Source organism: Dreissena polymorpha, chromosome 9, assembly GCF_020536995.1.
Source record: "Dreissena polymorpha isolate Duluth1 chromosome 9, UMN_Dpol_1.0, whole genome shotgun sequence".
Lineage (NCBI taxonomy): Eukaryota > Metazoa > Mollusca > Bivalvia > Myida > Dreissenidae > Dreissena > Dreissena polymorpha.
The window spans coordinates 15,166,719-15,189,770 of NC_068363.1; the positions used below are offsets into that span (position 1 = coordinate 15,166,719).

Sequence of the window (23,052 nt, forward strand, 5' to 3'; positions counted from 1 at the left end):
CTAAATCTTTGAAATGCACTAAGTGACCCTGTGACTTAGTTTTTGACCCGGCATGACCCATATTCAAACTTGACCTAGATATTGTCTTGATACAACTTTTGACTAAGTTTGGTACAGATCAGATGAAAACAACTTCAATTAGAGAGCGGACACCATGCTTAATTCTTGAAATGCACTAAGTGACCCCGTAACCTAGTTTTTGACCGGGCATGACCCATATTCGAACTTGACCTTGATATTGTCAAGATACAACTTCTGACCAAGTTTGGGTAAAGATCGGATAAAAACTATTTGAATTAGAGAGCGGACACGAAAAGTGTGACAGACTGACAGACAGACAGACTGACAGACAGTGCGAAAACTATATACCCCTTTTCTTGTAAAGGGGGTATTAAAAAAACCTTTATACTAGTTTTTACAAAAAGAGCAAAAATGAATAAACAAATCAAAAATTTTCTCACTGCAGCCCTTCACGAAAACATAATTAAATTTTTTCTCATACAATATTTTAACTTCAGACTTAAAGTTCATATTAAGGAAAAGGATCAACTGTCAGGCTTGGGATACTAAGAAGGCAGAGTCAATGAGTAAATCCTAGCACAAAACATAAATTTATTACACATACTGCATATACCGCACATGATCACTAATTCAAAATTCATAAAAACTCCTGAATAAGTTTACATTTCATTATCACTGGAGTGTTGTTTTTTCTTCTTTCAACTTAAACTCCCATATTGGAAGCAAACAATAGTATCAAACAAGAAATGTACATGGAATGCCATGTTCAAGGTTCATAATAAAAAGCATAAAAAATACATTTTTCCTTACTATATTTTCACAAGGTCCAATTCTCAAAAACTGTTTAATTTTCTGCACCAAGTGACAAAACGTTACAGGATCAGTAGCTCTAGTACAACAAGATCACAGAGGGAGACAGAGTTGTTGTTCCTGCACACAGTACTATCTGTCTGCCTTCAGTTGCCTGTCTGACAGGGCTATCTTCTCTCCAGGCTTGAATGCAGGCATACCCAAGTATGGGCAGCTTGAACACCGGAATGCGTCACCCAGGTAACACTGTTTAGGGCAAAGTAATGCATACATAACAAATATCAATTGAATGACTTAACTATACCAGTTAACTTAAATATTTTGAAATATTAAAATTTTATGCAACACGATCAACTCTCCCAAAGTAAGTGTTTAAAGTTATAAATACATTGTTATGGTTATTTATGGATTTGAAGTTTTTTTTTGTAATGTTTGCATTTTCAGTATTTTTGTTTCCTCTGACAGCAAGTGTTTTTTTAAAGAAAATCACAAAACATGTGTATAACAATAATCAGAATTTTCTGAAGACAACAAGATGCCATTAGCAGAGATAACTAGCAGCTTAAATTCAAAGCCAATTTTTCAATTGTATACTTATATGACTAATCCAGCAGATATCTCAGCACTTACATTTCCACATGAGGATGTGGGCGCAGATGGTTTATTCTTTCCTGCCTCAGCGTCCAATTCCTCTGCCAGGCCACATGTGCAGTTCTTACATGCCTTTTTCTTCTTGCCATCTCCTGTACCGCAGTCCGCTGCAAGAATCATTTGTGGTAATAGACTGGCCTGAATTATATGTTTCACAGTCAGCTGCAAGAATCATGCATCGTAATAGACTTGTATGAAGTATATGTTTCACAGTTAGCTGAAAGAATCATACATGGTAATAGACTTGCACGAAGTATATGTTTCACAGTCAGCTGAAAGAATCATGCACTGTAATAGATTGGCCTGAGGTATATTTTTCACAGTCAGCTGAAAGAATCATACACTGTAATAGATTGGACTGAGTTATATGTTTCATAGTTAGCTGAAAGAATCATACATGGTAATAGACTGGCATGAAGTATATGTTCCACAGTCAGCTGAAAGAATCATGCACTGTAATAGATTGGCCTGAGTTATATTGTTCACAGTCAGCTGAAAGAATCATACACTGTAATAGACTGGCATGAATAATATGTTAGACAGTCAGCTCCAGAAAAGATACATCGGAATAGACTTGCCTTATTTTGCACCACAGTAAGCTGAAAGAAAGGTACAAATTCAACGACTGGCCTGCTAAATGAGTCAGGCTAAAGATATCATAAACCTGAATAGACTGGCCTGAATAATATGTGTAGTCACCTGCAAGAAACATTCACCGTGATAGACAGGGTCCTGAATGGGGTAAACTAAGTTACCGATGTAATTTAACATAGTAAACTTAAAGAAAAAAACTACAAACATTCTGCATGAAACAAAAGTTATTGAGAATGGGATAGTGCATTACATTTGTTATTTGATTCCAATGGTAAAATATCAAAAATTACAATCAAAACTTGGCTTTAAAATGTTCATATTCACAGGGACAGGTACCTTTCAGTGAAGCTGGGTCAGGCTTTTTCCTGTCTTCTTCATCCAGCAGTTCATCATCATCCACCAGATCTATGTCATCATCACCCATGTCCATGGCTGACAGCTTCCATACTGCAGCTGAGTTACCACTGGTGTGGGGAACATCTTGAAACATAATGCAGTACTTTTATAGGCATTTCTACTTGTTATAATTGAACATATTTCAAAGCTTACAAGGTCCCTCTGTGCACAAGTTTGCAAAATGGAAGAACCAGAGAGTGTTAAAGTACTAGTTTCAAATTAATTATTTGACTCACTAATGTTGGGACTAATTTGGCTTTATAGCTGCAATTTCCAGCTTGTTGGGTTTCTTTTACTGAGGATATTTTGAATTTTGGTGTGAGCTAGTGTTGCCATACGCCGAACTCACATGCATACGGGAACTGGTATTGCACCCAGGTTGCTAAGGTGTGTGTATACCTACCACTGCGCTAACCAAGCAGCCCCATGAAACTGTTTCATAAAGAAGTTCACTTTAAAGTCTGAAGTTGAATGCTATTTTGTAGCTGCCTAACAGAGATGACCAACTAAAATATGTATAATTTATCAAGTAAAAATGACTTGTTCACAGTACTGCAACATGGCAATATTTGGAATAAATAATCAAACAAGAGATGTGTTTGTCAGAAACACAATGCCCCTATTGCGATGCTTTGGATTGTATTTTTTTTGCTTTTGACCTTGAAGGATGACCTTGACCATGACCTTTCGCCACTCAAAATGTGCAGCTCCATGAGATACACATGCATGCCAAATATCAAGTTGCTATCTTCAATATTGCAAAACTTTACTGTAAGGTTAAAGTTTCGGGACAGAATGACAGACAGACAGACAGACAGACAGGCCAAAAACAATATGCCCCCAATCATTCGATCAAGGGGCATAAAAAATATAATCAACAACAAGAGGGCCATGGGTTATACAGCACACATGTATGAGACATAAAAGAACTAAACTATTCTGAGAAGGTGGAGTCCAGAATAATAAAAGTACTTTATAAGATATAAATATTTGCTCATGTCTGTTTTCTAACCTGAGATATGTAAAAATGCTCTGTCCAAGTATCAGGAAGATTTGACTTGAAATATGACTAGAGAGAAATAACCTGCTTTTTCTTTACTTAAACCTATTGAACTAGGTTTTAAACTCGAATGACCCAGGTTCAAACTCACCAGAGATATCATGAGGACAAATGTTCAGACCAAGTTTCATAAAGAGTGGACTAAAATTGCCATTTCCAGCGAGTTAACAAGGCTCAATAATAGCCATACAAGGAAAACTGCCCCTACTGCTTGCAGCAATATTTTTCATTTTATTAAACTATTTTTAAACTTAGCAGAGATACCATAAGAACAAAATATTCTTACCAGGTTTCATGAAGATTGGAGAAAAATGTGACTTAAAGTGTTTCAAATATTTTTGATCTTTGACGAAAGAACCTAGTTTTTTTTACCTCACTTGACCCAATTTCATACTCAGTTGAGATTTCATTTGGACTAATATTCTTACCATGTTTCATGAAAGATTAGACAATAAATGTGACATCAAGAGCATTCACATTTAAATTGATGACGCCGGACATCATAAGACAAACATCACACAAAGGCAATCACAAAGTCTCACCTTGAGCATGTTTTGCTCAGATGAGCTAAATTTAATTTACAAATTACCTGCTCAAAGCTATAAACCAAATTCATCTTTCAGCAAATTCTAATGCAATAAAGGCTTGGCCATTCAGGCTTTTCAACTTGGTGCTATTTAACTTTGACAGTAATACATTTTTTCCAATACATGGTAACCACAAAAAAACATTGAGAAAATTTTATTATTTTATTCATTTTGATGATCAAATGTAAATGAAATTTTAGTATATTTCTAAGTTGTTAGTTTGAATTAGTATCTATTATAGGTTATAATTAATAAATACTTTCATTTGAAATAATTGACTATATTATTAAAATTTGCAATAAAGCCAACTGGCATACATGGTCCTTTAGATTACATCTATAATATCATTTTATGAAATGAAGGAGAGAACAAATCCAATTTAATTAACAATCAAATATTTTATCAAATGTTAAATATATTAGCCCTAAGATTAAATTGAAGAGAACTTAATGAACAATATTAAGTCCCCCTAAATAATAAAAGAAATCCTATTTATTTTACTTATTAAAACAAAAGGACAATCAAGCAGAGGGAAACAGATGCAGAAGAGGAGGGAACTTTAGAGCACTATGATTAAAGCAGAGGATGCATGGATGAGAACTATCACTACTGCAAAGGCAAAAGGGAAGAGAACTATAATTTACATCTTGAGATATTTTAATGCCCCTGTAGGGTGGCATATAGCAGTTGAACTATTCGTCAGAACGTCAGTCTGTGCGTCCATCGGAAAACTTTAACATTGCCCATTACTTTTGCACTATTGAAGATAGCGACTTCATATGTGGCATGCATGTGTATCTCATAGAGTTGCACATTTTGAGTGGTGAAAGGTAAAGGTCAAGGTCATCCTTCAAGGCCAAAGGTACAATATATGGCTTCAAAGCGGCGCAGTAGGGAGCGTTGTGTTTCTGACAAACACATCTCTTGTTTTTCATAGGGTGATAAACCCAGGGCTACACCTCACCTTGTTTCTTGTTTGCAAATGATAGTTTGAGCTGTGAGCTGGAGCCAACCTCGTAGCTGGGTTTGCTGGCTGAGAACTCCATGAGGCACACATCCTGATTGGGGAACTGACTGCCCAGGCTCTGCTTCAGGTCATCTGACAGTGCACATACCTTAGGCTGAAACATTCATACAGCTGTGTGCTAGATTAGTGTATAGAAACGGTCATGAGTTACAGCTAAGATAACTATTTTAACATGATGAAATTTGGCTCATTTCCAAACAAGTTAAAGTATATCTGATTAAACATTAAGAAATACAGGATGCTAAAACAAAACCTGAGTTGATTCCCAAATCATTCATTTAGAAATACTATGCAGTAAGAATAATAAGTAATAAATAAATAAATATATGATATATTAACTTATGGAGCACACCTGTGACACATTTATAAATCCTGACAGCTTCAAAGCAGATGTGACGTTCTGGGTTGCTGACACCTTGCTCTCATCGCTTGATATCCCTGTTACCACGGTAGCCAGGTAAAGTTTCCCATCTGGTCTGAGTACTCGACAAACCTCCGCAAGTGTATCGCCTGACATGACCTCTGTGTTTGGCTGAACAAGGCCGGAGATGGCAACATGAAAACTTGATGGGTGATGATTTGCTAAAACATGTATTAATGAAATGCACAACATAGTTAAATATGAATCTAAATAATGAGAGAATTAAACAAAACCTGTGCTTTTGAAATGCAATGCCCGCAACTGGACTTTGAAGCCGCACAGCAGCTATTTAAAAAGAAAAAAAATATTCGCCAAACATAAATTGACCGGAACAAGACTCGCACTTCATCTGTATGCCATTTAGGTAGACTCAAAATTAAGCTCAATATTTCAAATATTCGGTAAAATAACTCAAGTAAAAGGTTATTATAGAGAACATTATTATAGAAGTCCAAGGCCAATTACTAATCCAAAAATCAATCGAACCAAACAAAACTCATACTTCATCTGTAGGTCATGACTCGTATATCAAAAATTAGCGCAACATCTGAAATCATTGCATAAACAAGATGTGTTTGAGAAACACTATGCCCCCAGAATGTAGTGTATATTAAATGAGCGATTTTGACCCATATATTTGACCTTTGACCTTGATGGATGACCATGACCTTTCATTTCTCAAAATATGCAGCTCCATGAGATACACATGCATGCCAAATATGAAGATGCTATGTTCAATATTGCAAAAGTTATGGCAAATGTTTGACATGCTATGTACAATAGTTAAAAAAGTATAGGCATTTTTAAGTATATGACCTTGAAGGATGACCTTGACATGTCACCAATTAATAGGTTCAGCTGCATGAGCTTCATGTAAGACCAAAGACAAAATATTCCAAAATTTATAGAGTTAATGCAATCTGATAACGAAACAATCAACAGAAATTTAGCAATTTATGTTCATAAAGCATTTATTCCAAGAAATGTCTATAACTAGGCTTAAGCATTCTTGAGTTTTCATCCGGAAACTGTTTTACTGTTTTGAGTCACTGTGACCTTAACCTTTGACCTAGTGACCTGAAAATCAATAGGGGTCATCTGCCAGTCATGATCAATGTACCTATGAAGTTTCATGATCCTAGGCCTACGCCTTCTTGAGTTATCATCCGGAAACCATCTGGTGGACGGACCGACCAACATGTGCAAAACAATATACCCCCTCTTCTTTGAAGGGGGCATAAATATTATTTTGAGTTATATACATGTCAGAAAAGTTGACTTATCGCTGTCAATAGCGCTTTTTTACGTTAACATTATGTTGAAATACATGTATCTTTTAACAATGTATGTATAGAACAAAATATAGTTTGAATATGATCAATCTTGCCATGAACTAGTATTTATTGATGACCACTTGCATGCAATTTGTTTGTATAAATATATTCAATATACTAGTACATCATTTACATGTGTACTCATGGACTGCAATGTCTAATGTATTTTGAATAAACCATTGAGAAGTCGTTACGAAGTTATAGTGTATAGTAAATGAGAGATTTTGACCCATATATTTGACCTTTGACCTTAAAGGATGACCTTGACCTTTCACCACTCAAAATGTGCAGTTCCATGAGATACACATGCATATGAAGTTTCTATGTCCAATATTGCAAAAGATATGGCAAATGTTTAAGTTTAGTGATTTTGACCCATATATTTGACCTTTGACTTTGAAGGATGATCTGACCTTGACCTTTCACCATTCAAAATGTGCAGCTCCATGAGATACACATGCATGCCAAATATCAAGTTGCTATCTTCAATATTGCAAAAGTTATGGCAAATGTTAAAGTTTGACGCAAACCAACAAACTAACAAACAAACCAACACACAGGGCAAAAACAATATTTCCCACAGTATATACTGGGGGACATAAAAAAAAACTCAGGGAAATGAAAAGTCTGACAGACAGACAGATGAACAGTCTGACAGCTATGCCACCCTACCGGGAGCATATAAATATTGCTCTCACAGATTAAAAAATCATATCCCATAAAAGATTCATGTCCAGAACTTATTTTAAAAATACCATAATTTGGGGATCTTCTAAGTATAGGAAAAAATCCATAGAATTAAATCAGTTAAAGGGATAAACTTTCCAATTCAAATAATATACAACGAAAAAACTTACAACAAGACTCCGCAAAAGCCAGTTAGCACTAGGACAATGCCACTAAAAAAAAATTAAGTCCTGGAAAAATACAAATAACTGGCTGTCTTGACCAGTGAAAAATTGTGATCAAGTACCTATTTGTTGTTAATTTGCTTGAATTGGGCTGGTGACACTTTGATGATTGCCAAAGCTTGTGGCCAGTACCGTAATTGTTATTGGGCTGGTGACACTTTGATGATTGCCAAAGCTTGTGGCCAGTACCGTAATTGTTATTGGGCTGGTGACACTTTGATGATTGCCAAAGCTTGTGGCCAGTACCGTAATTGTTATTGGGCTGGTGACACTTTGATGATTGCCAAAGCTTGTGGCCAGTACCGTAATTGTTATTGGGCTGGTGACACTTTGATGATTGCCAAAGCTTGTGGCCAGTACCGTAATTGTTTTGGGACTTAAGCATAAACTGCATACCCCTAACAAAAATTTACTAAATCAAATAAATTATTTACCCATTGCAAGCCTCTGAACATGTTCCATCTGGACTCGCCCTGTCCCCAGTCGACCCTGTAGGGACTTCACTGCACCCTGAAGTTCATCTGTAGGAGCAGCTCCTCCCCACAGCCACAACACTGTGTTGCCCTGCGAAACTTCTACATTCTCCATTTTGCCTGTAAAGAAAGAATAATTCTCTGAACACTGCTGGTTTCTGTGGGTCTTAAAGATATAAATATTTTAAATAACAAAATTGAACTGATCAATAATGGCGTCCTAATTGTGCATAAAGACATTTGAAGGTATTATTCAATCAGCAATTTTTTTTGCTCTTTACATTACGTACTGAAAAACGGCACTTTCCCAATCTGGAAATAACTTGTAATTTCCCAATTGCTTAAAAAAAATCCCCATTGAAAGTTTCCAAATTTTTTTTTTATAAATGCAAACTTTAGTTAGTTTCCCTATGCAGCGCTATTGCTTGAACCTAAGTAAATATAATATTGACATCTTGCCAACACTTTTTTTATCAATTTTAAAAGTTTTTGAACACAAAAATCAAATGCACCAATTTCCCAATATATAAAGGCGTCATAATTTCCCCAATTTCAGGGTTTTTCGGGCAAATGTCTCCCTATTTGGCTGGTACAGGTACTTTTCCAATTTGAGCAAAAAATTATCTGTCAATAAATCGGAACCATAAAACAACTTACTAGAGGCCAGTAACGTACCCAATCCACTTAAAAAGTTATATATTTACCTGAATCCAGCAGCACTTTTCTACAGTATTAGTAAATATAAAAAATGGTGACATGTATATTAAATGGGAAAACATTAAAATTACAATCTGAACATAAACTATTAAATAGTGCTAAATTTTAAGAAGACATGATCACAGAGAATCTGCACATGAAATGACTAGTCACAACTAGTATTATTTGAGTTCATGAGGTATATATATAGATATGGTTAATAAAAGCACTGTTCTAGTTCAAACTAATACAATCATTGAAGATGACAATTACCCCTGCAATAGCTAATCTCAAACAGGTGCAAAAGTTGAGTATTAGTAAAAAAATCTCAACATTTCGATGTTTGCTAATTCACATTGATCACACAAAAAGATTCATCTTGATAAATTGAATCAATTGCCTTGCCTTTATTTAAATGACACGTTACTCTGCAACAAAAACCAAGTCTACACTCCTACATTACATATAATAGTTCATGTCTTACAACAAATATTGATTACATTTAATAAAGTTGCAACAATGAAAACATATTTGTTCACTAAAATATTTATTAAAAAATACTCAAATGCGTTGTGTGATTCACGAAAAAAAACATTTGGTCTTTGAAACCAACTGTCAGGACATTGTGTGCATTTAGGACAATTTAAACTCAGATTACCAGAAAGCTGCTGAAGCACCCAGACTGTGGCAACATATGCAGGCTGCTAAGAAGGTGTCAATCAACATGATTTACAACTTATTGAATGTGATGTTAATAAATGAATTCGTTAAATGTGCTGTTATTATTAAAAATACTGGGTGAAAGTAAGTGGCGACAACTTATTTAAGCCCAGAGGGAAGCCCTGAACCCTTGCTAACATTTATATTAAAAAAGACTTTTTGATGAGTCATATTAATTAAAGGTTATAATTGAACAATCTTTGATTTGTTTGTGTTTGTTTTTCTATAGAAAAAATAATGTTGAATAACAATAAAATTTCTACAAGATCATCCATTTTTCAAGTGCTAACTATATATTATATTTGTGTACTGTTTCAAGTCACTGTGACCTTGACCTTTGACCTAGTGACCTGAAAATCAGGGGTCATCTTCCAGTCATGATCAATGTACCTATGAAGTTTCATGATCCTAGGCCTAAGCATTCTTGAGTAATCATCCGGAAACCATTTTACTATTTCGAGTCACTGTGACCTTGACCTTTGACCTAGTGACCTGAAAATCAAGAGGGGTCATCTGACAGTCATGATCAATGTACCTATGAAGTTTCATGATCCTAGGCCAAAGCGTTCTTGAGTTATCATCTGGAAACCATCTGGTGGACAGACCGACAGACGGACCGACATGTGCAAAACAATATACCCCCTCTCCTTCGAAAGGGGGCATAATAATAAAATAAATTATTTATATTTTTACTGTTTAGAAATTATTTTCTTTTTTGGTGGACAACAACTTCGCATATGCATGTTTGTCAAAAAATGTCATTCAGTGATTTGTTTCTATGGCCATCCTTAAAAAATTGTTTGTTTGGCATAACCCGACCCAGGTAAATTTGGGTGGGTAGGTAGGTAGGGATTTTTTTTTAGGATTTTTTTTTCTGAAATTGAACTCCAACATATACCAAACTGAAAGGTAATTATCAAATAAAGCTCCAAGTCTTCTGCCACATGAAAGGAAATTGGTAAATATTTTTCTGCACCGTCCGTATCACCACACGTGTATTCGTAAGTCTATATTTTTTATAAAGAACATCGAAAATATAATATAATCAACAAAAAATACTTTATCCGAAAACGAGAGTCCGGAAAAGTGTACGCATTTTGCACACGAAATTAATATACTATTTGGTTGACATATTACTTTACACTAGCATAGTTTGTGAGTAAAAAGCAACAAAGTAATCATTACATTTTAATTTCAATCAAGAACAGAAAGGTGTACCATCTTCGACATGTAACTTATTTTTTAATTATCATCCTTTAATTCAGATCAATAGATGTTAGAAATTTGTAAAGTGATCAGCTTAAAAATAATTTATTGAGTGTTACACTTATTTTCATTTGCTTATTTTTTATATGACTTTTGCCATCGGCCATTATATTGCAGGCAGACGACAATTTCAACTGTGTATTCCATTATCAGCGCATGAATTACCCAATATTACCCCATAGCGAACTCAATGTTGATTGGCCAGCTACTATATGCGCTTCAAAACATTCATGGAAACAAAGAGAAAAAAATAGTTAAAAAAAACCAATCCTGATTAAAATGGCGGATGTTTTCAATGAAATTTAACCAGATTTTAGCAATTTTGCAAATGATATTTTTCTTGAGCCAAATTCGCTATATTTTTGCAAATAGGGAACGACAGCGCGAGCCCTAAAAAAGTGAGCATTTATTCCAATAATAACGCGTTTGCAATGCTCGTGCTGTTGTTCGCCATTTGAGCCATCTGCGCCATTTGCAAAATATTGAGAATTTGGCTCAAGAAAAATCTAAATTGCGAAAATTCGAAAATCTAGTAAAATTTCGTTGAAAACATCAGCCATTTTAATCCGAACTGGTTTTCTATACTAGAGTTGCGACACCTTAAGGGTTTCGCGGGATGGAATGAGTGGAGAGTTCAAATCAAATTGAAAATCGATTATTTCAAAATAAAAAATTGGTACGAAAAAATATGTGGGCAGTGGGTACGAAAAAAAAAATAATTTGGGTACGAAAACAAATTTGAGTACGAAAAAAAAGGTTACGAACAAAATAAAGGTACGAAAAACTATTTGGGTACGAAAAAATGGGTACGAATAAAAAATTAGGTACGAACAAATTTGTGTACGAAAAAAAATTGAGTACGACATATGGGTACGAAAAAATTTGGGTACGAACAAATTTGTGTACGAAGAAATATTGGGTATGAACATAAAATGGGCAGGAAAAAAACTAATTTGGTTACGAAAACAAATTAGAGTACGAAAAAATAAAGGAAACAAAAAAAATTAGGGTACGATAACTATTTGGGTACGAAAAAAATGTGTACAAATAAAAATTTGGGTACGAAACAAATTTGGGTACTAAAAAAATGGGTACGATTTTTTTTATTTGGGTACGAAAAAAAAATTGGGTACGAAAACAATTGGGAACAAAAAACATTTGGGTACGAAAAAAATGGGTACGAAAAAAAAAATTGTTACGAAAAAAATTTGTTACGAACAAAAATTAAGGTACGAAAAAAATGGGTACAAAAAAAATTGGGCACGAAAAAAAAGGGGTACGAAAAAAATTGGGTACGAAAAACATTTGGGTACGAAAATAATGGGTACGAATTTTTTTTTAGGTACGAACAAATTTGGGTACGAAAAACATTTGGGTACGACAAAAATGATAACGAAAATCGAAAAATTGGGGTATGAGAAATCTAATTTGAATTGTCTAGCCCGTGAATTGTCTCCTGGGGGTGAATTGTCTTGGGGTTGCTATTAAGGCTACATGAACTTCCGGCCAAGCCACGTGTTTATAGCGATTGCGCAATAAAAAACACCACTTTTTCGTGATTTAATCAAAAACTAGATTTTCCCAGTAATAACGAATACGCCAACAGGAAGATCGCGTTATATGTACATTTAATGGAAAATTTCATAGGGCCATACATTGTAACTCTGTGAAAAATCATCTGACCAGAACCGGCTGATAATATGCATGTCTCCTCTTGGTAGTGAAGCTTCCCATTAAGTTAAATTGAATTCCAGTCATTAGTTGCTGAGAAATAGCCCGGACAAAAATTGTGCACGGACGGACAGACGAAGCGGCGACTATATGCTCCCCCCTTAAAAAAATTGGGGAGAGCATAATAAAAAAGTTGTGGCAATTTAAAGGTGGTACGCAAACTTTAAAATAGATTTATCAATTATATGCTTATTCTTAGTGAAAAAAAGGCCATAATAGTTACAAAATGCTTGATACAGTTTTCTGCTTTTGTTTATACATTGGGGTCATGTTGGTTAAGAAGCAAAATACATGTATGAAAGCAATATGTCAATGGACATAGGAAATATATTCGAGGTGGTACGCAAACATTCCAATGCGCGCACCTACGCCGGGGTGAGTAGGATAGGTCCACTATATATATTTCATATATAATAGTCGAGCTAAAAAGTAAATATACTATAAACAACAAGCTTACCTCAATCACAATTTTAATGCAATGCAGTTAAACAATAAAGTTACAATGATATGCCAGGGATTGAAACTAACTTTTTACTATTGTGGGCAACCATCTTTAGTATTTTGGTTGCCCAGATAAAGAATAACGAGCCCAGAAATATGAACATGTGAATATTATTATACATTTTTTTAATAAAATAATAGATAATTATATACATTTGCTGACAATACACATGTTCAATGCATGATGTATTATTATGAGCCTGAATTGAATCATGTCCTATTCCTATATAATGAATGTTATTTAACTAGTATTGATCCATGGTGATCAATTGTTTTTCAATTTTTATTGCACTGAATTGTTTTAAGATTAAAAAAAACAAGTTTACCAACTTTTGAAATTGAGTTGCCCAGGCCAAAATCTACTTGCCCCGGGCTCATGGGAAACCACTTATTTCCATCCCTGTATGCTCTTCATTTTCTGTTCTTCCATCCCATTCTCAAAATTAATTTTAAAGCACAATATTTTTTAATAACATTTGTATGAATTACTAGCCATTATCACCCAAAACACAATTTTACAACGCTGTAATCGTGTCGTAGAGATTTAGTTTACTATTATCAGTGTTCTCTTTAAATACCGGCAGCCAGCGATTCTGCCGGTTACATTTACTCTTACATTTACATGACGGCTTCTTTTCCCAAATATATTAAGTAAATGTCATAAATGCTTTTGTTTTACTGCATAGTTGCCGGCCATATAACTGGTACTCAATTTTCTGGAAAACACTGAATTATGCATGAAAAACACACAATACTTAAAATCTTAGATTCGTATTTAAAATAAATTGACACTTCCAGCTTGTCACCATTAAAATCCAAAGATTCAAATAATTTTCCACGAGGTACGTCAACAATTGCGTAATCAAATGAATGAAAAATAAAAGTAAAGAAAGCCGGATTTTACATAAATTCCAGGTTGATAAACACAACAAGGTAAAGGTACCTTGTAGTCGGTGAGATATAATAATAATACAGTTAGTAAGGCTCGTACCCTGGGTACGGTAAATATACTAAAACGTACCCGGGAATTTTAACACTAAATCGGTTGTTGTCGGGTATTTTGTAAAAATTAATTATGTTTACATTTATGTCAATTTTCTGTTCAATGGCATTTATATTATCAAAACTCATTGTTAAAATCAATGATGTGATTTAATTTTAAATCTTAAATTGTTTTAAAGTCTCGTCATTGTATGACGTCGTAAAGTATAATATTTTCCGCGACATCGCACGCTCACTTTTTACCGTCATAGATATTTTTAAAGAAACATTATTTGGTTTGCAAGGTCCGTTAAATGGGGAACACCATATTCGGTATTTATATTATGTTTTAACAATTAATTCATGCTGTGTAATAAATATTGTATAAGATATTTCGATATTGATTGAAAATGTTTCAAATTGTTATTTATGAAACCTCTTATTCTAATGAGTGTATGCTATTATATTATACTTTGAAAAGCATATCTGTTGTACTATAATCTTATTATTCAAATTAAATTGTTAATTTAACAATGCTTGTCGTCAGTGTTAGTCGTAAATGCTTGTGATCATTGTTGTCAATGTTAGTCTTCAATCCTTATCGTCATTATACATGAAGGAAATAAAAGCAGAAACAGAGACGTATTCTTGATTACTTGCTTATTCCTACGGCGTCCTCTCAACACTCAAACTAAAAAGCATGTTGATGCAGATTTTTTAAAAGAGAAGGTTGTTTAAGGTTAACAATATTGTTTTACGTTATCGGTAGCATGTTTAACGACATCGGATTTTTGGCAGATATACAACTCGGATACAATCTAATATTTGCGATATGTTTAAGTTTATTTACCGTACCCGGGGAACATGTAAGTAAAGTTAAGAGTACCCGGGGTACATGTACCGGTAAGTAGTACCCGAGCCGAGAATGACCAATCGAGCCTTGAATGAATGACATAGTTATGGCCAGGACAAGCTCATTTATGGCCATTTTTGAACTTTGAACTCAAAGTGTGACCTTGACCTTGGAGATATCGACGTAATTATTTCGCGCGACACACCCTCCAATGATGGTGAACAAATGTGCCAAATGATTTTAAAATCTGACGATGAACGACATAGTTATGGCTCGGACAAGCTCATTTATGGCCATTTTTGACCTTTGAACTCAAAGTGTGACCTTGACCTTGGAGATATCGACGTAATTATTTCGCGCGACACACCGTCCAATGATGGTGAACAAATGTGCCAAATGATTTTAAAATCTGACAATGAACGACATAGTTATGGCCCGGACATGCTTATTCCGCCAGCCCGCCAGCCAGCCCGCCCGCATTCGCCAATCTAATAACCAGTTTTTTCCTTCGGAAAACCTGGTTAAAAAGGCCATAATTGTTACAAAATGCTTGATACAGTTATCTGCTCTTGTTTATACATTGGGGTCATGTTGGTTAATAAGCAAAATACATGGTGTATGAACGCAATATGTCAAGGGACATAAAAAATATTTGAGGTCATATGCAAACTTTAACATAGATTTATCAATAATATGCATATTATTCTAAGTGAAAAAGGGCCTAATTCTGTTAAAATGCTTGATACAGTAAATGAGTTGTCTGCTCTTGTTTATAGATTGGGTTTATGTCGGTAATGAAGTATGCAAAATATAAAAGCAATATGTCAATGGACATAGGAAATATATTTGAGGTGGTACGCAAACATTCCAATGCGCAAGCCGACGCCGGGTTGAGTAGGATAGCTCGACTATATATATTTCATATATAACAGTCAAGCTAAAATGTAAATATACCATAAACAACAGGCTAACCTCAATCACAACTTTAATGCAATGCTTATAACAATAGAGATACAATGATATGCCAGGGATTGAAACTAACTGTTTACTATTGTGGGCAACCATCTTTAGTATTTTGGTTGCCCAGATAAAGAATAACGAGCCCAGAAATATGAACATGTGAATATTATACATTCTTTTAATAAAATAATAGATAATTAAAAACATTTGCTGACAACACATGTTCAATGCATGATGTTTTATTATGAGCCTGAATTGAATCATGTCCTATTCCTAAATAATGAATGTTATTTAACTAGTATTGATCCATGGTGATCAATTGTTTTTCAATTTTTATTGCAGTGAATTGTTTTAAGCTTTAAAAAAAAGAAGTTTACCAACTTTTGAAATTGAGTTGCCCAGGCCAAAATCTACTTGCCCCGGGTTCACGGTAAACCAATTATTTCCATCCCTGTATGCTCTTCATTTTCTGTTCTTCCATCGCATTCTCAAAATTAAACTTAAAGCCGATATTTTTTAATAACATTAGTATGAATTACTAACCATTATCACCCAAAAAACAATTTTACAAAGCTGTAATCCCGTCGTAGAGATTTAGTTTACTATTATCAGTGTTCTCTTTAAATACCGGCTGCTAGCGATCTTGCCGGTTACATTAACTCTTGATGCCGGCTACTTTTCCCAAATATATCAAGTAAATGTCACAAATGCTTTGGTTTTACTGCATAGTTGCCGGCCATATAACTGGCTACTCAAATTTTTCTGGAAAACACTGAACTATGCATGACAAACACAAAAAAATTAAATACATCTTAGATTCATTGTAAAAAATAAATTGACACTTCCAGCTTGTCGTCACTAAAATCCAAAGATTCAAATAATTTTCCACGAGATATGTCAACAATTGCGTAATCAAATGAATGAAAAATAAAAGTAAAGAAAGCCGGATTTTACATAAATTTCAGGTTGAAACACAACAAGGTAAAGGTAGTCGGTGAGATATAATAATAATACAGTTAGTAAGGCTCGTACCCTGGGAACGGTAAATATACTAAAACATACCCGGGAATTTAAACACTAAATCGGTTGTTGTCGGCTATTTTGTAAAAATTAATTATGTTTACATTTATGTCAATTTTCTGTTAAATGGCATTTATACAATGTATTATCAAAACTCATTTTTACAATCATTAATGTGATTCAATTTAAAATCTTAAATTGTTTAAAGTCGCATCATTGTATGACGTTGTCAAGTATATTTTCCGCGATGTCGCACGTTCACTTTTTACCATCATAGATTTTGTTAAAGAAACATTTTTTGGTTTGCGAGGTCCGTTAAATGGGGAACACCATATTTGGTATTTATATTATGTTTTAACAAATAATTCATGCTGTGTAATAAATATTGTATAAGATATTTCGATATTTATTGAAAATGTTTCAAATTGTTATTTATGAAACCTTTTATTCTAATGAGTGTATGCTATCATATTATACTTCGAATAGCAGATCTGTTGTACTATAATCGTATTATTCATTCTTTATTGTTAATTTCATTTATTGTAGAGAATCGTCAATGTTACATCTAGTCGCCAATCCTTGTCGTTAGTGTTAGTTTTCAATGCTTGTTATCATTGCCGTCAATGTTAGTCGTCAATCCTTATCGTCATTATACATGAAGGAAATAAAAGCAGAAACAGAGACGTATTCTTGATTACTTGATTATTCCTACGGCGTCCTCTCAACACTCATACTAAAAAGCATGTTGATGCAGATTTTTTTTAAAGAGAAGTTTCTTTAAGGTAAACAATATTGTTTTACTTTAATCGCTAGCATGTTTAACGACATCGGATTTTTGGCAGATATACAACTCGGATACAATCTAATATTTGCGGGTATGTTTAAGTTTCTTTACCGTACCCGGGCTACATGTAAGTAAAGTTAAGAGTACCCGGGGTACATGTACCGGTAAGTAGTACCCGAGCCGAGAATGTCAATTGAAGGTGTTAGAGATGCATTGAACCATAAGATTAAAAAGGGTAATTAACCACGGGCTTATTAAAATTAAAACGATGACATTACATTGTACCAGCTGTTTATTGTTGTATACTGTAAGCTTGAAATATTTTAAATAATGTAAACAACTTACCTTGTATAAAGTTGGCACATTGTTGTCAGGTGTAGAAACTATTATACTTATTTCTGTTAAGTTGCACTGGCTGAACCAAAAGAATTATGTAGTCGTTTCTAAATAATCACGAAACAATCTACTAATGCATATATGCTTGCCAGTTGCTGAGTTTGTGCATTTCCATTCATTATACTATCGGCCTTGGCAAACAGCGTAGACTCAGATTAGACGCCGCATGATGTCTGCTATTTGGTACGCAGAAGATTTGCATATCCACGGGTGTTTTATGTCAAATGTTATGGTTTTTCAATAGATCGTATACTTATCTACAAAACAGCGAATTAGCGTTCACTTGACATCATTTTTAATTATGTTATTTTGTGAATACTTTCTCGCGATCTTTTCGCCTTTGGTCGACGCCGTCTGCTATTTCAAACGATGAAGATTTCCATATCCACTGGCGTTTTTTTATGTCAAATGTTAGTGTTTTCCAATGGATCGTATACTTATCTACAAAACAGATAAGTAGCGTTCACTTTACATCGTTTGAGATGATGTTTTTTGTAAATACTTTCTAAGCGTTCATTCTGACGAAGTCGACCATTTTGACGGGTGTGAAGAAATACCGAATTTCCCGTAATTACCAAAATCCCCAGAAATCCACGAGATCCCACGAAATCCCCATTAATATTGATTGTGTATTGAAAAACTGCGTATTTTAATATAGATCGTTGCGAAATACACTGAAATCACTAATGAAACATTGTTTTATCAAAGTTTGATTTCGGGGATTTCGGTAGGACTTCGGTATATCCACATACCGCATTTTGTAATTCCGGTTATGTAAAACTTGCGAAACTTTTTCGTGATTTAATCAAAAACTATATTTTTCCCAGGTATAACGCCTACGCCAACAGGTAGATCGCATTCTTGTCCATATACATGTCAAATTTCAGCAAACGTGCTAGGCCAGTTTTCAAGAAACCCAAATCGCGACGATTCTCGCCAGCTTAACGAAAGTTAGCCCCCTTTATCATTCGTTCGATTGAACGTCATCAATGATGACGTCCAATACATCACTCATTCCATATTTGTCTCTTTGTTTCAATGAAAGTGTTCGCAATTCGAACAATTAACAAAACCCGGTCTGTACCCGATTAGACATCGCTCAACCTGACCTAATTTTTATTGAAATGCACATGGTAGCTGACCAATCAAAATTGAGCTCGCTTTCACATGACATGACGTCGAATGCAACATGAGAAAGGGTGAGCTATCGGATAATATTGGGTCATTTATGCGCAGATGTGGTATAATTTTAATACACATTTAATATCGCAGTCTGCCTTCAAAATAGCGGCTGGTCGCTAGAGATTAACAAATAAAACAAAAACACGACAATACCCGTCAATAAATATTTCTAAGCTGACCACTTCATCTTTCTTCCGAATATTTACCGATCTGAATTAAAGGTGATAATCAAATAATTAGTTATATGGCGATAATATTACACATCTCTGCCGATTGCCGAATTAAATTTAACGGTGATAATTAATAAATTTGTTTTTATACTCCCAAACTATCCTGAACGACAGCAGCGTATTTTAATAAAAGGGATACGAGAAAAACAGGAGCAGTTTAATTGTATTTAAAGTCTAATTAATCGCATATGCATATGTCAAATAAATAGGCGACTCAAATAAATACCGGTACGCGTTTTGTTCATTGCTATTCTAGATATCCTTGAAAGAGCATTTAATTAAATGACGCAAATAACCCGAAAGGATAAAAAGCGGAAAGGCAATATTAAGCGGAAAGAATTAACAGCGAGCAAAAAATTTTTTTTTTGGAAAGTGACAAAAAAAAATTCAGTCAGGCCGATTTTAGTGGGTCGATCGGGTTATGCCAAACAAAAGAATTTTTAAGGGTGGCCTAGCAGGGTCTAGATGAAATCATGGATGTAACACTGCTGTAAATAGACACATGTACAGATATCTATTTCCTAAATCTTACAAAATGTTTTGGTTAATTTCTCTTAAAATAAATTACCTTTTGGAAGCTGGATTGTTCAATTAAAATGTGCAGGCTTTTATTTCTAATCAATATGCAAACTTATAGACATCTTTTAAGCTTTTGCCTGAAAATTAGGTAGCACCTTAAACCATATTACCATATAGGTGTGAAACATATTGGGAAACTTTCGCAGTGGCATTTACTGGTAGTGGCACGAAATGACCATCCTGTTTAGACTGGTTTAGTTATGTAAATAACAATCAAAATAATTACCAGGACCAGGTACCACAATAAAATGAAGTGCAAATTAAACTTTTTTTCAGTGTGTCTTGCCTTCCTGTTGTCTGGGTTAAAAATATATCGAGAACATCTAACAACGAATCGAAGTTAAAATGAAAATTCAAGACTCGGGACCACAGGGTCCAGTAAAAAAAAAAAAAATTCTTACATAAACAATTTTTTTTTTTTTTACTGGACCCTGTGCTCGGGACGAACACGATTTACGCGTAAAATCATACGGTATATTGGATTGTTGTTTGTAAGTGTTACATGTATAACAATATTCGTCAATAATCATAAAACTGACGAAAAGGATAGACATACCGTACTGTTTATTTGCGTAAATGAAACTGATAGATTACTGTCTTAATGGAGGTTGTTGTTGTTGTTGTTATTATGTGGTTTAATGTAACCTAAGGAGGGTTACGAACTACTATTTGTCACAACCTCCGTACAGAGGACTTACCCGTTCTGAGCATAGCTCTCAGGACATTTCTTCCACAAATTAACACGTCGTCCTAATGGTGTTTTCCAACAATATGGTTATAATAACACATTCTGTTAACAAACTTAACAAACAATCTAACGAAAATTGCCTGGATTGTCATAAAATAACAAACGGCAAAAACTGATAATCATTCAAAATGTCGAATAATATTACTTGAGATTAAAATTGCTATCGATCTGCCCGAAAGATGTTGCTATAGTATTTCCCAATGTTTCCTTAATTTCAATAATGGAATACCGGTACTAAAACTGGTTTCGATCACAAATCAAGCGTCGACAACAAACAGGTTTCGGTGACGCTCAATGATCTCACGTGTGGTACAGACTATGCATTTTCGGTTAAAGAGGTGACGTACAATTGTTATATTTTGACAAACTAGTCTTTGATTTTGAGTAACATTTGTAATATATTTATATTTTATGCCGTAATAACATTGACAATATAACTGGTTTCAACTGTTATATACGATATAATTCTACATAGTCAAGCCTCCTCGCACATCGACGAATCCATATGACGAAGCCTGGCGAAAAGGGTAAATTTATGAATTCTAGCGAATGTTTACCGAAATTGTTTGAACTTTTGTTGCATCGTGTAATATTATAACGAAAGGTGAACGTAGAGGAACTTTGGTTTGAATAATTTACGAAGTTTGACGAACAGTTACTTCAATTCGCTAGAAAGCGTTAGGTCGCGCAAATAATATTCGTTCTTTCGGTTAGCGATTAGGAGCTATTAAGAGCGTGAAGATATGAATGTAAGCGTAACCTTGCGCATACTTGCGCATACCACCGAATATTTCCGAAATGGTGTTTCTGCATCCGGGCGTTTTGTTATAGACTAACTTTTTACCGACTCGACTATGCATGTTGATTATGCATGAAGTATTTTTCATTAAAGATTTTGCGTTAATTTCGTGTTTTACTTTTACTATTACTTCCCTTGATAAGGCCCATACAAAATCAACAATACTCTTTATTAATTTATTCCCCTTATATGTTACACTTTATTTCAATCTCTAATGTGGCACCATCCTGCCTTGCTATGGCACACATCCCGCTGGAGAGTTGACCCAGTGCTTCAGAGTATTTCTCACAATCTTGCCTTTTTTGATTGCTGTGTTGTGGCCCCTGGTATTGACTTTCCTGGCATCCTCCAAGTTGCGACCTCTTCACCATTCCCCAAGAACCAGATCGCCTCTTCTATCATCATGTTCAACTAGTGCATTCTGCATGGTGGGGTACCTGATCCTCATCAAGTTGTGGAGAACGCAGCATGTCTTTACAATCAGCCTTACTGTGGATGGGCTGTAGTTCATCTTTGTGAGAAGTATCTGAAATTACAGATGACCAGTATTGTTATGTATTAAAAGTTAACGTGAACATTTCTTTTATAAATGAAATTGTGTTTTTAAAAAGGGTATTGCAGTAAATTCTGCTATTAAGGCCACTTCGAAGATTAAAAACATTATGCGCTTTTTGAAAATATTCAAGTCCCAAATGGTTAATTTATAAAGGAAAATGGTCCGATATTAAGACCACTTCGCTATTGATACCACTATTTTGCCTGGTCTTAATAGCGGAACTTTATTGTACCTGGAATCGGTTGGCCAAAGTCCCAAATGCATTTTCTGATACTCTCCTAGACCTGGATAACCGGTAGTTCAGGATGCTTTCGTCTCTTGTCAGGACTCGTATGTCCATAGGGTTTCTGCATGTTCTCGCTAAGGCTGAACGCGTCATCTCCAACCAAGAAACAGGGCATGTCAACGGTGTCATTTGGAAAGGGCTGTGGGTCTGGAAATCCAATGGAACCATCCCGCACCATCTAAAGGAATTCTGATTCATTATAAATCTTGGCATCTCCACTTGAACCGTATCATGAAAATACAAAAGGATAAAAAGTTGTCAGTTTACAAATGTACATTGAAAACCGCGCTATATGTATATAATTTATGTAATTACAAAATAATGCAGTTAATTTATGTAGACTAATACTCACAACCCAGATCACCCAAACGAACTTGTAGAACGAGTCGACAATGGCCAGTAAGATGATGCTGAAGAATCCCTTATAATTATTATATAAGGAACCAGAGCTGACAGGCTTTCTGATGCCATCAATAGCA

At 34.7% G+C, this 23,052-nt stretch overlaps 2 protein-coding genes across 10 annotated transcripts in view; one reads left to right on the forward strand and one right to left on the reverse strand.

Annotated features, from left to right (window-relative positions):
* LOC127843579 (carbonic anhydrase-like) overlaps positions 1-23,052 on the forward strand; it is a 207,181-nt gene that overhangs the window by 89,323 nt on the left and 94,806 nt on the right. The gene's annotated exons all lie outside the window — the stretch shown is intronic.
* Positions 599-20,844, reverse strand: LOC127843577 (anamorsin homolog). Its single transcript, XM_052373244.1, has 7 exons — positions 20,741-20,844; positions 8,247-8,405; positions 5,499-5,728; positions 5,084-5,240; positions 2,413-2,556; positions 1,462-1,589; positions 599-1,077 (listed from the first exon to the last, which is right to left on the reverse strand). Exons 2-7 carry the CDS (start codon positions 8,398-8,400, stop codon positions 964-966), a joined length of 927 nt encoding a protein of 308 aa, XP_052229204.1. The 5' UTR covers positions 8,401-8,405; positions 20,741-20,844; the 3' UTR covers positions 599-963.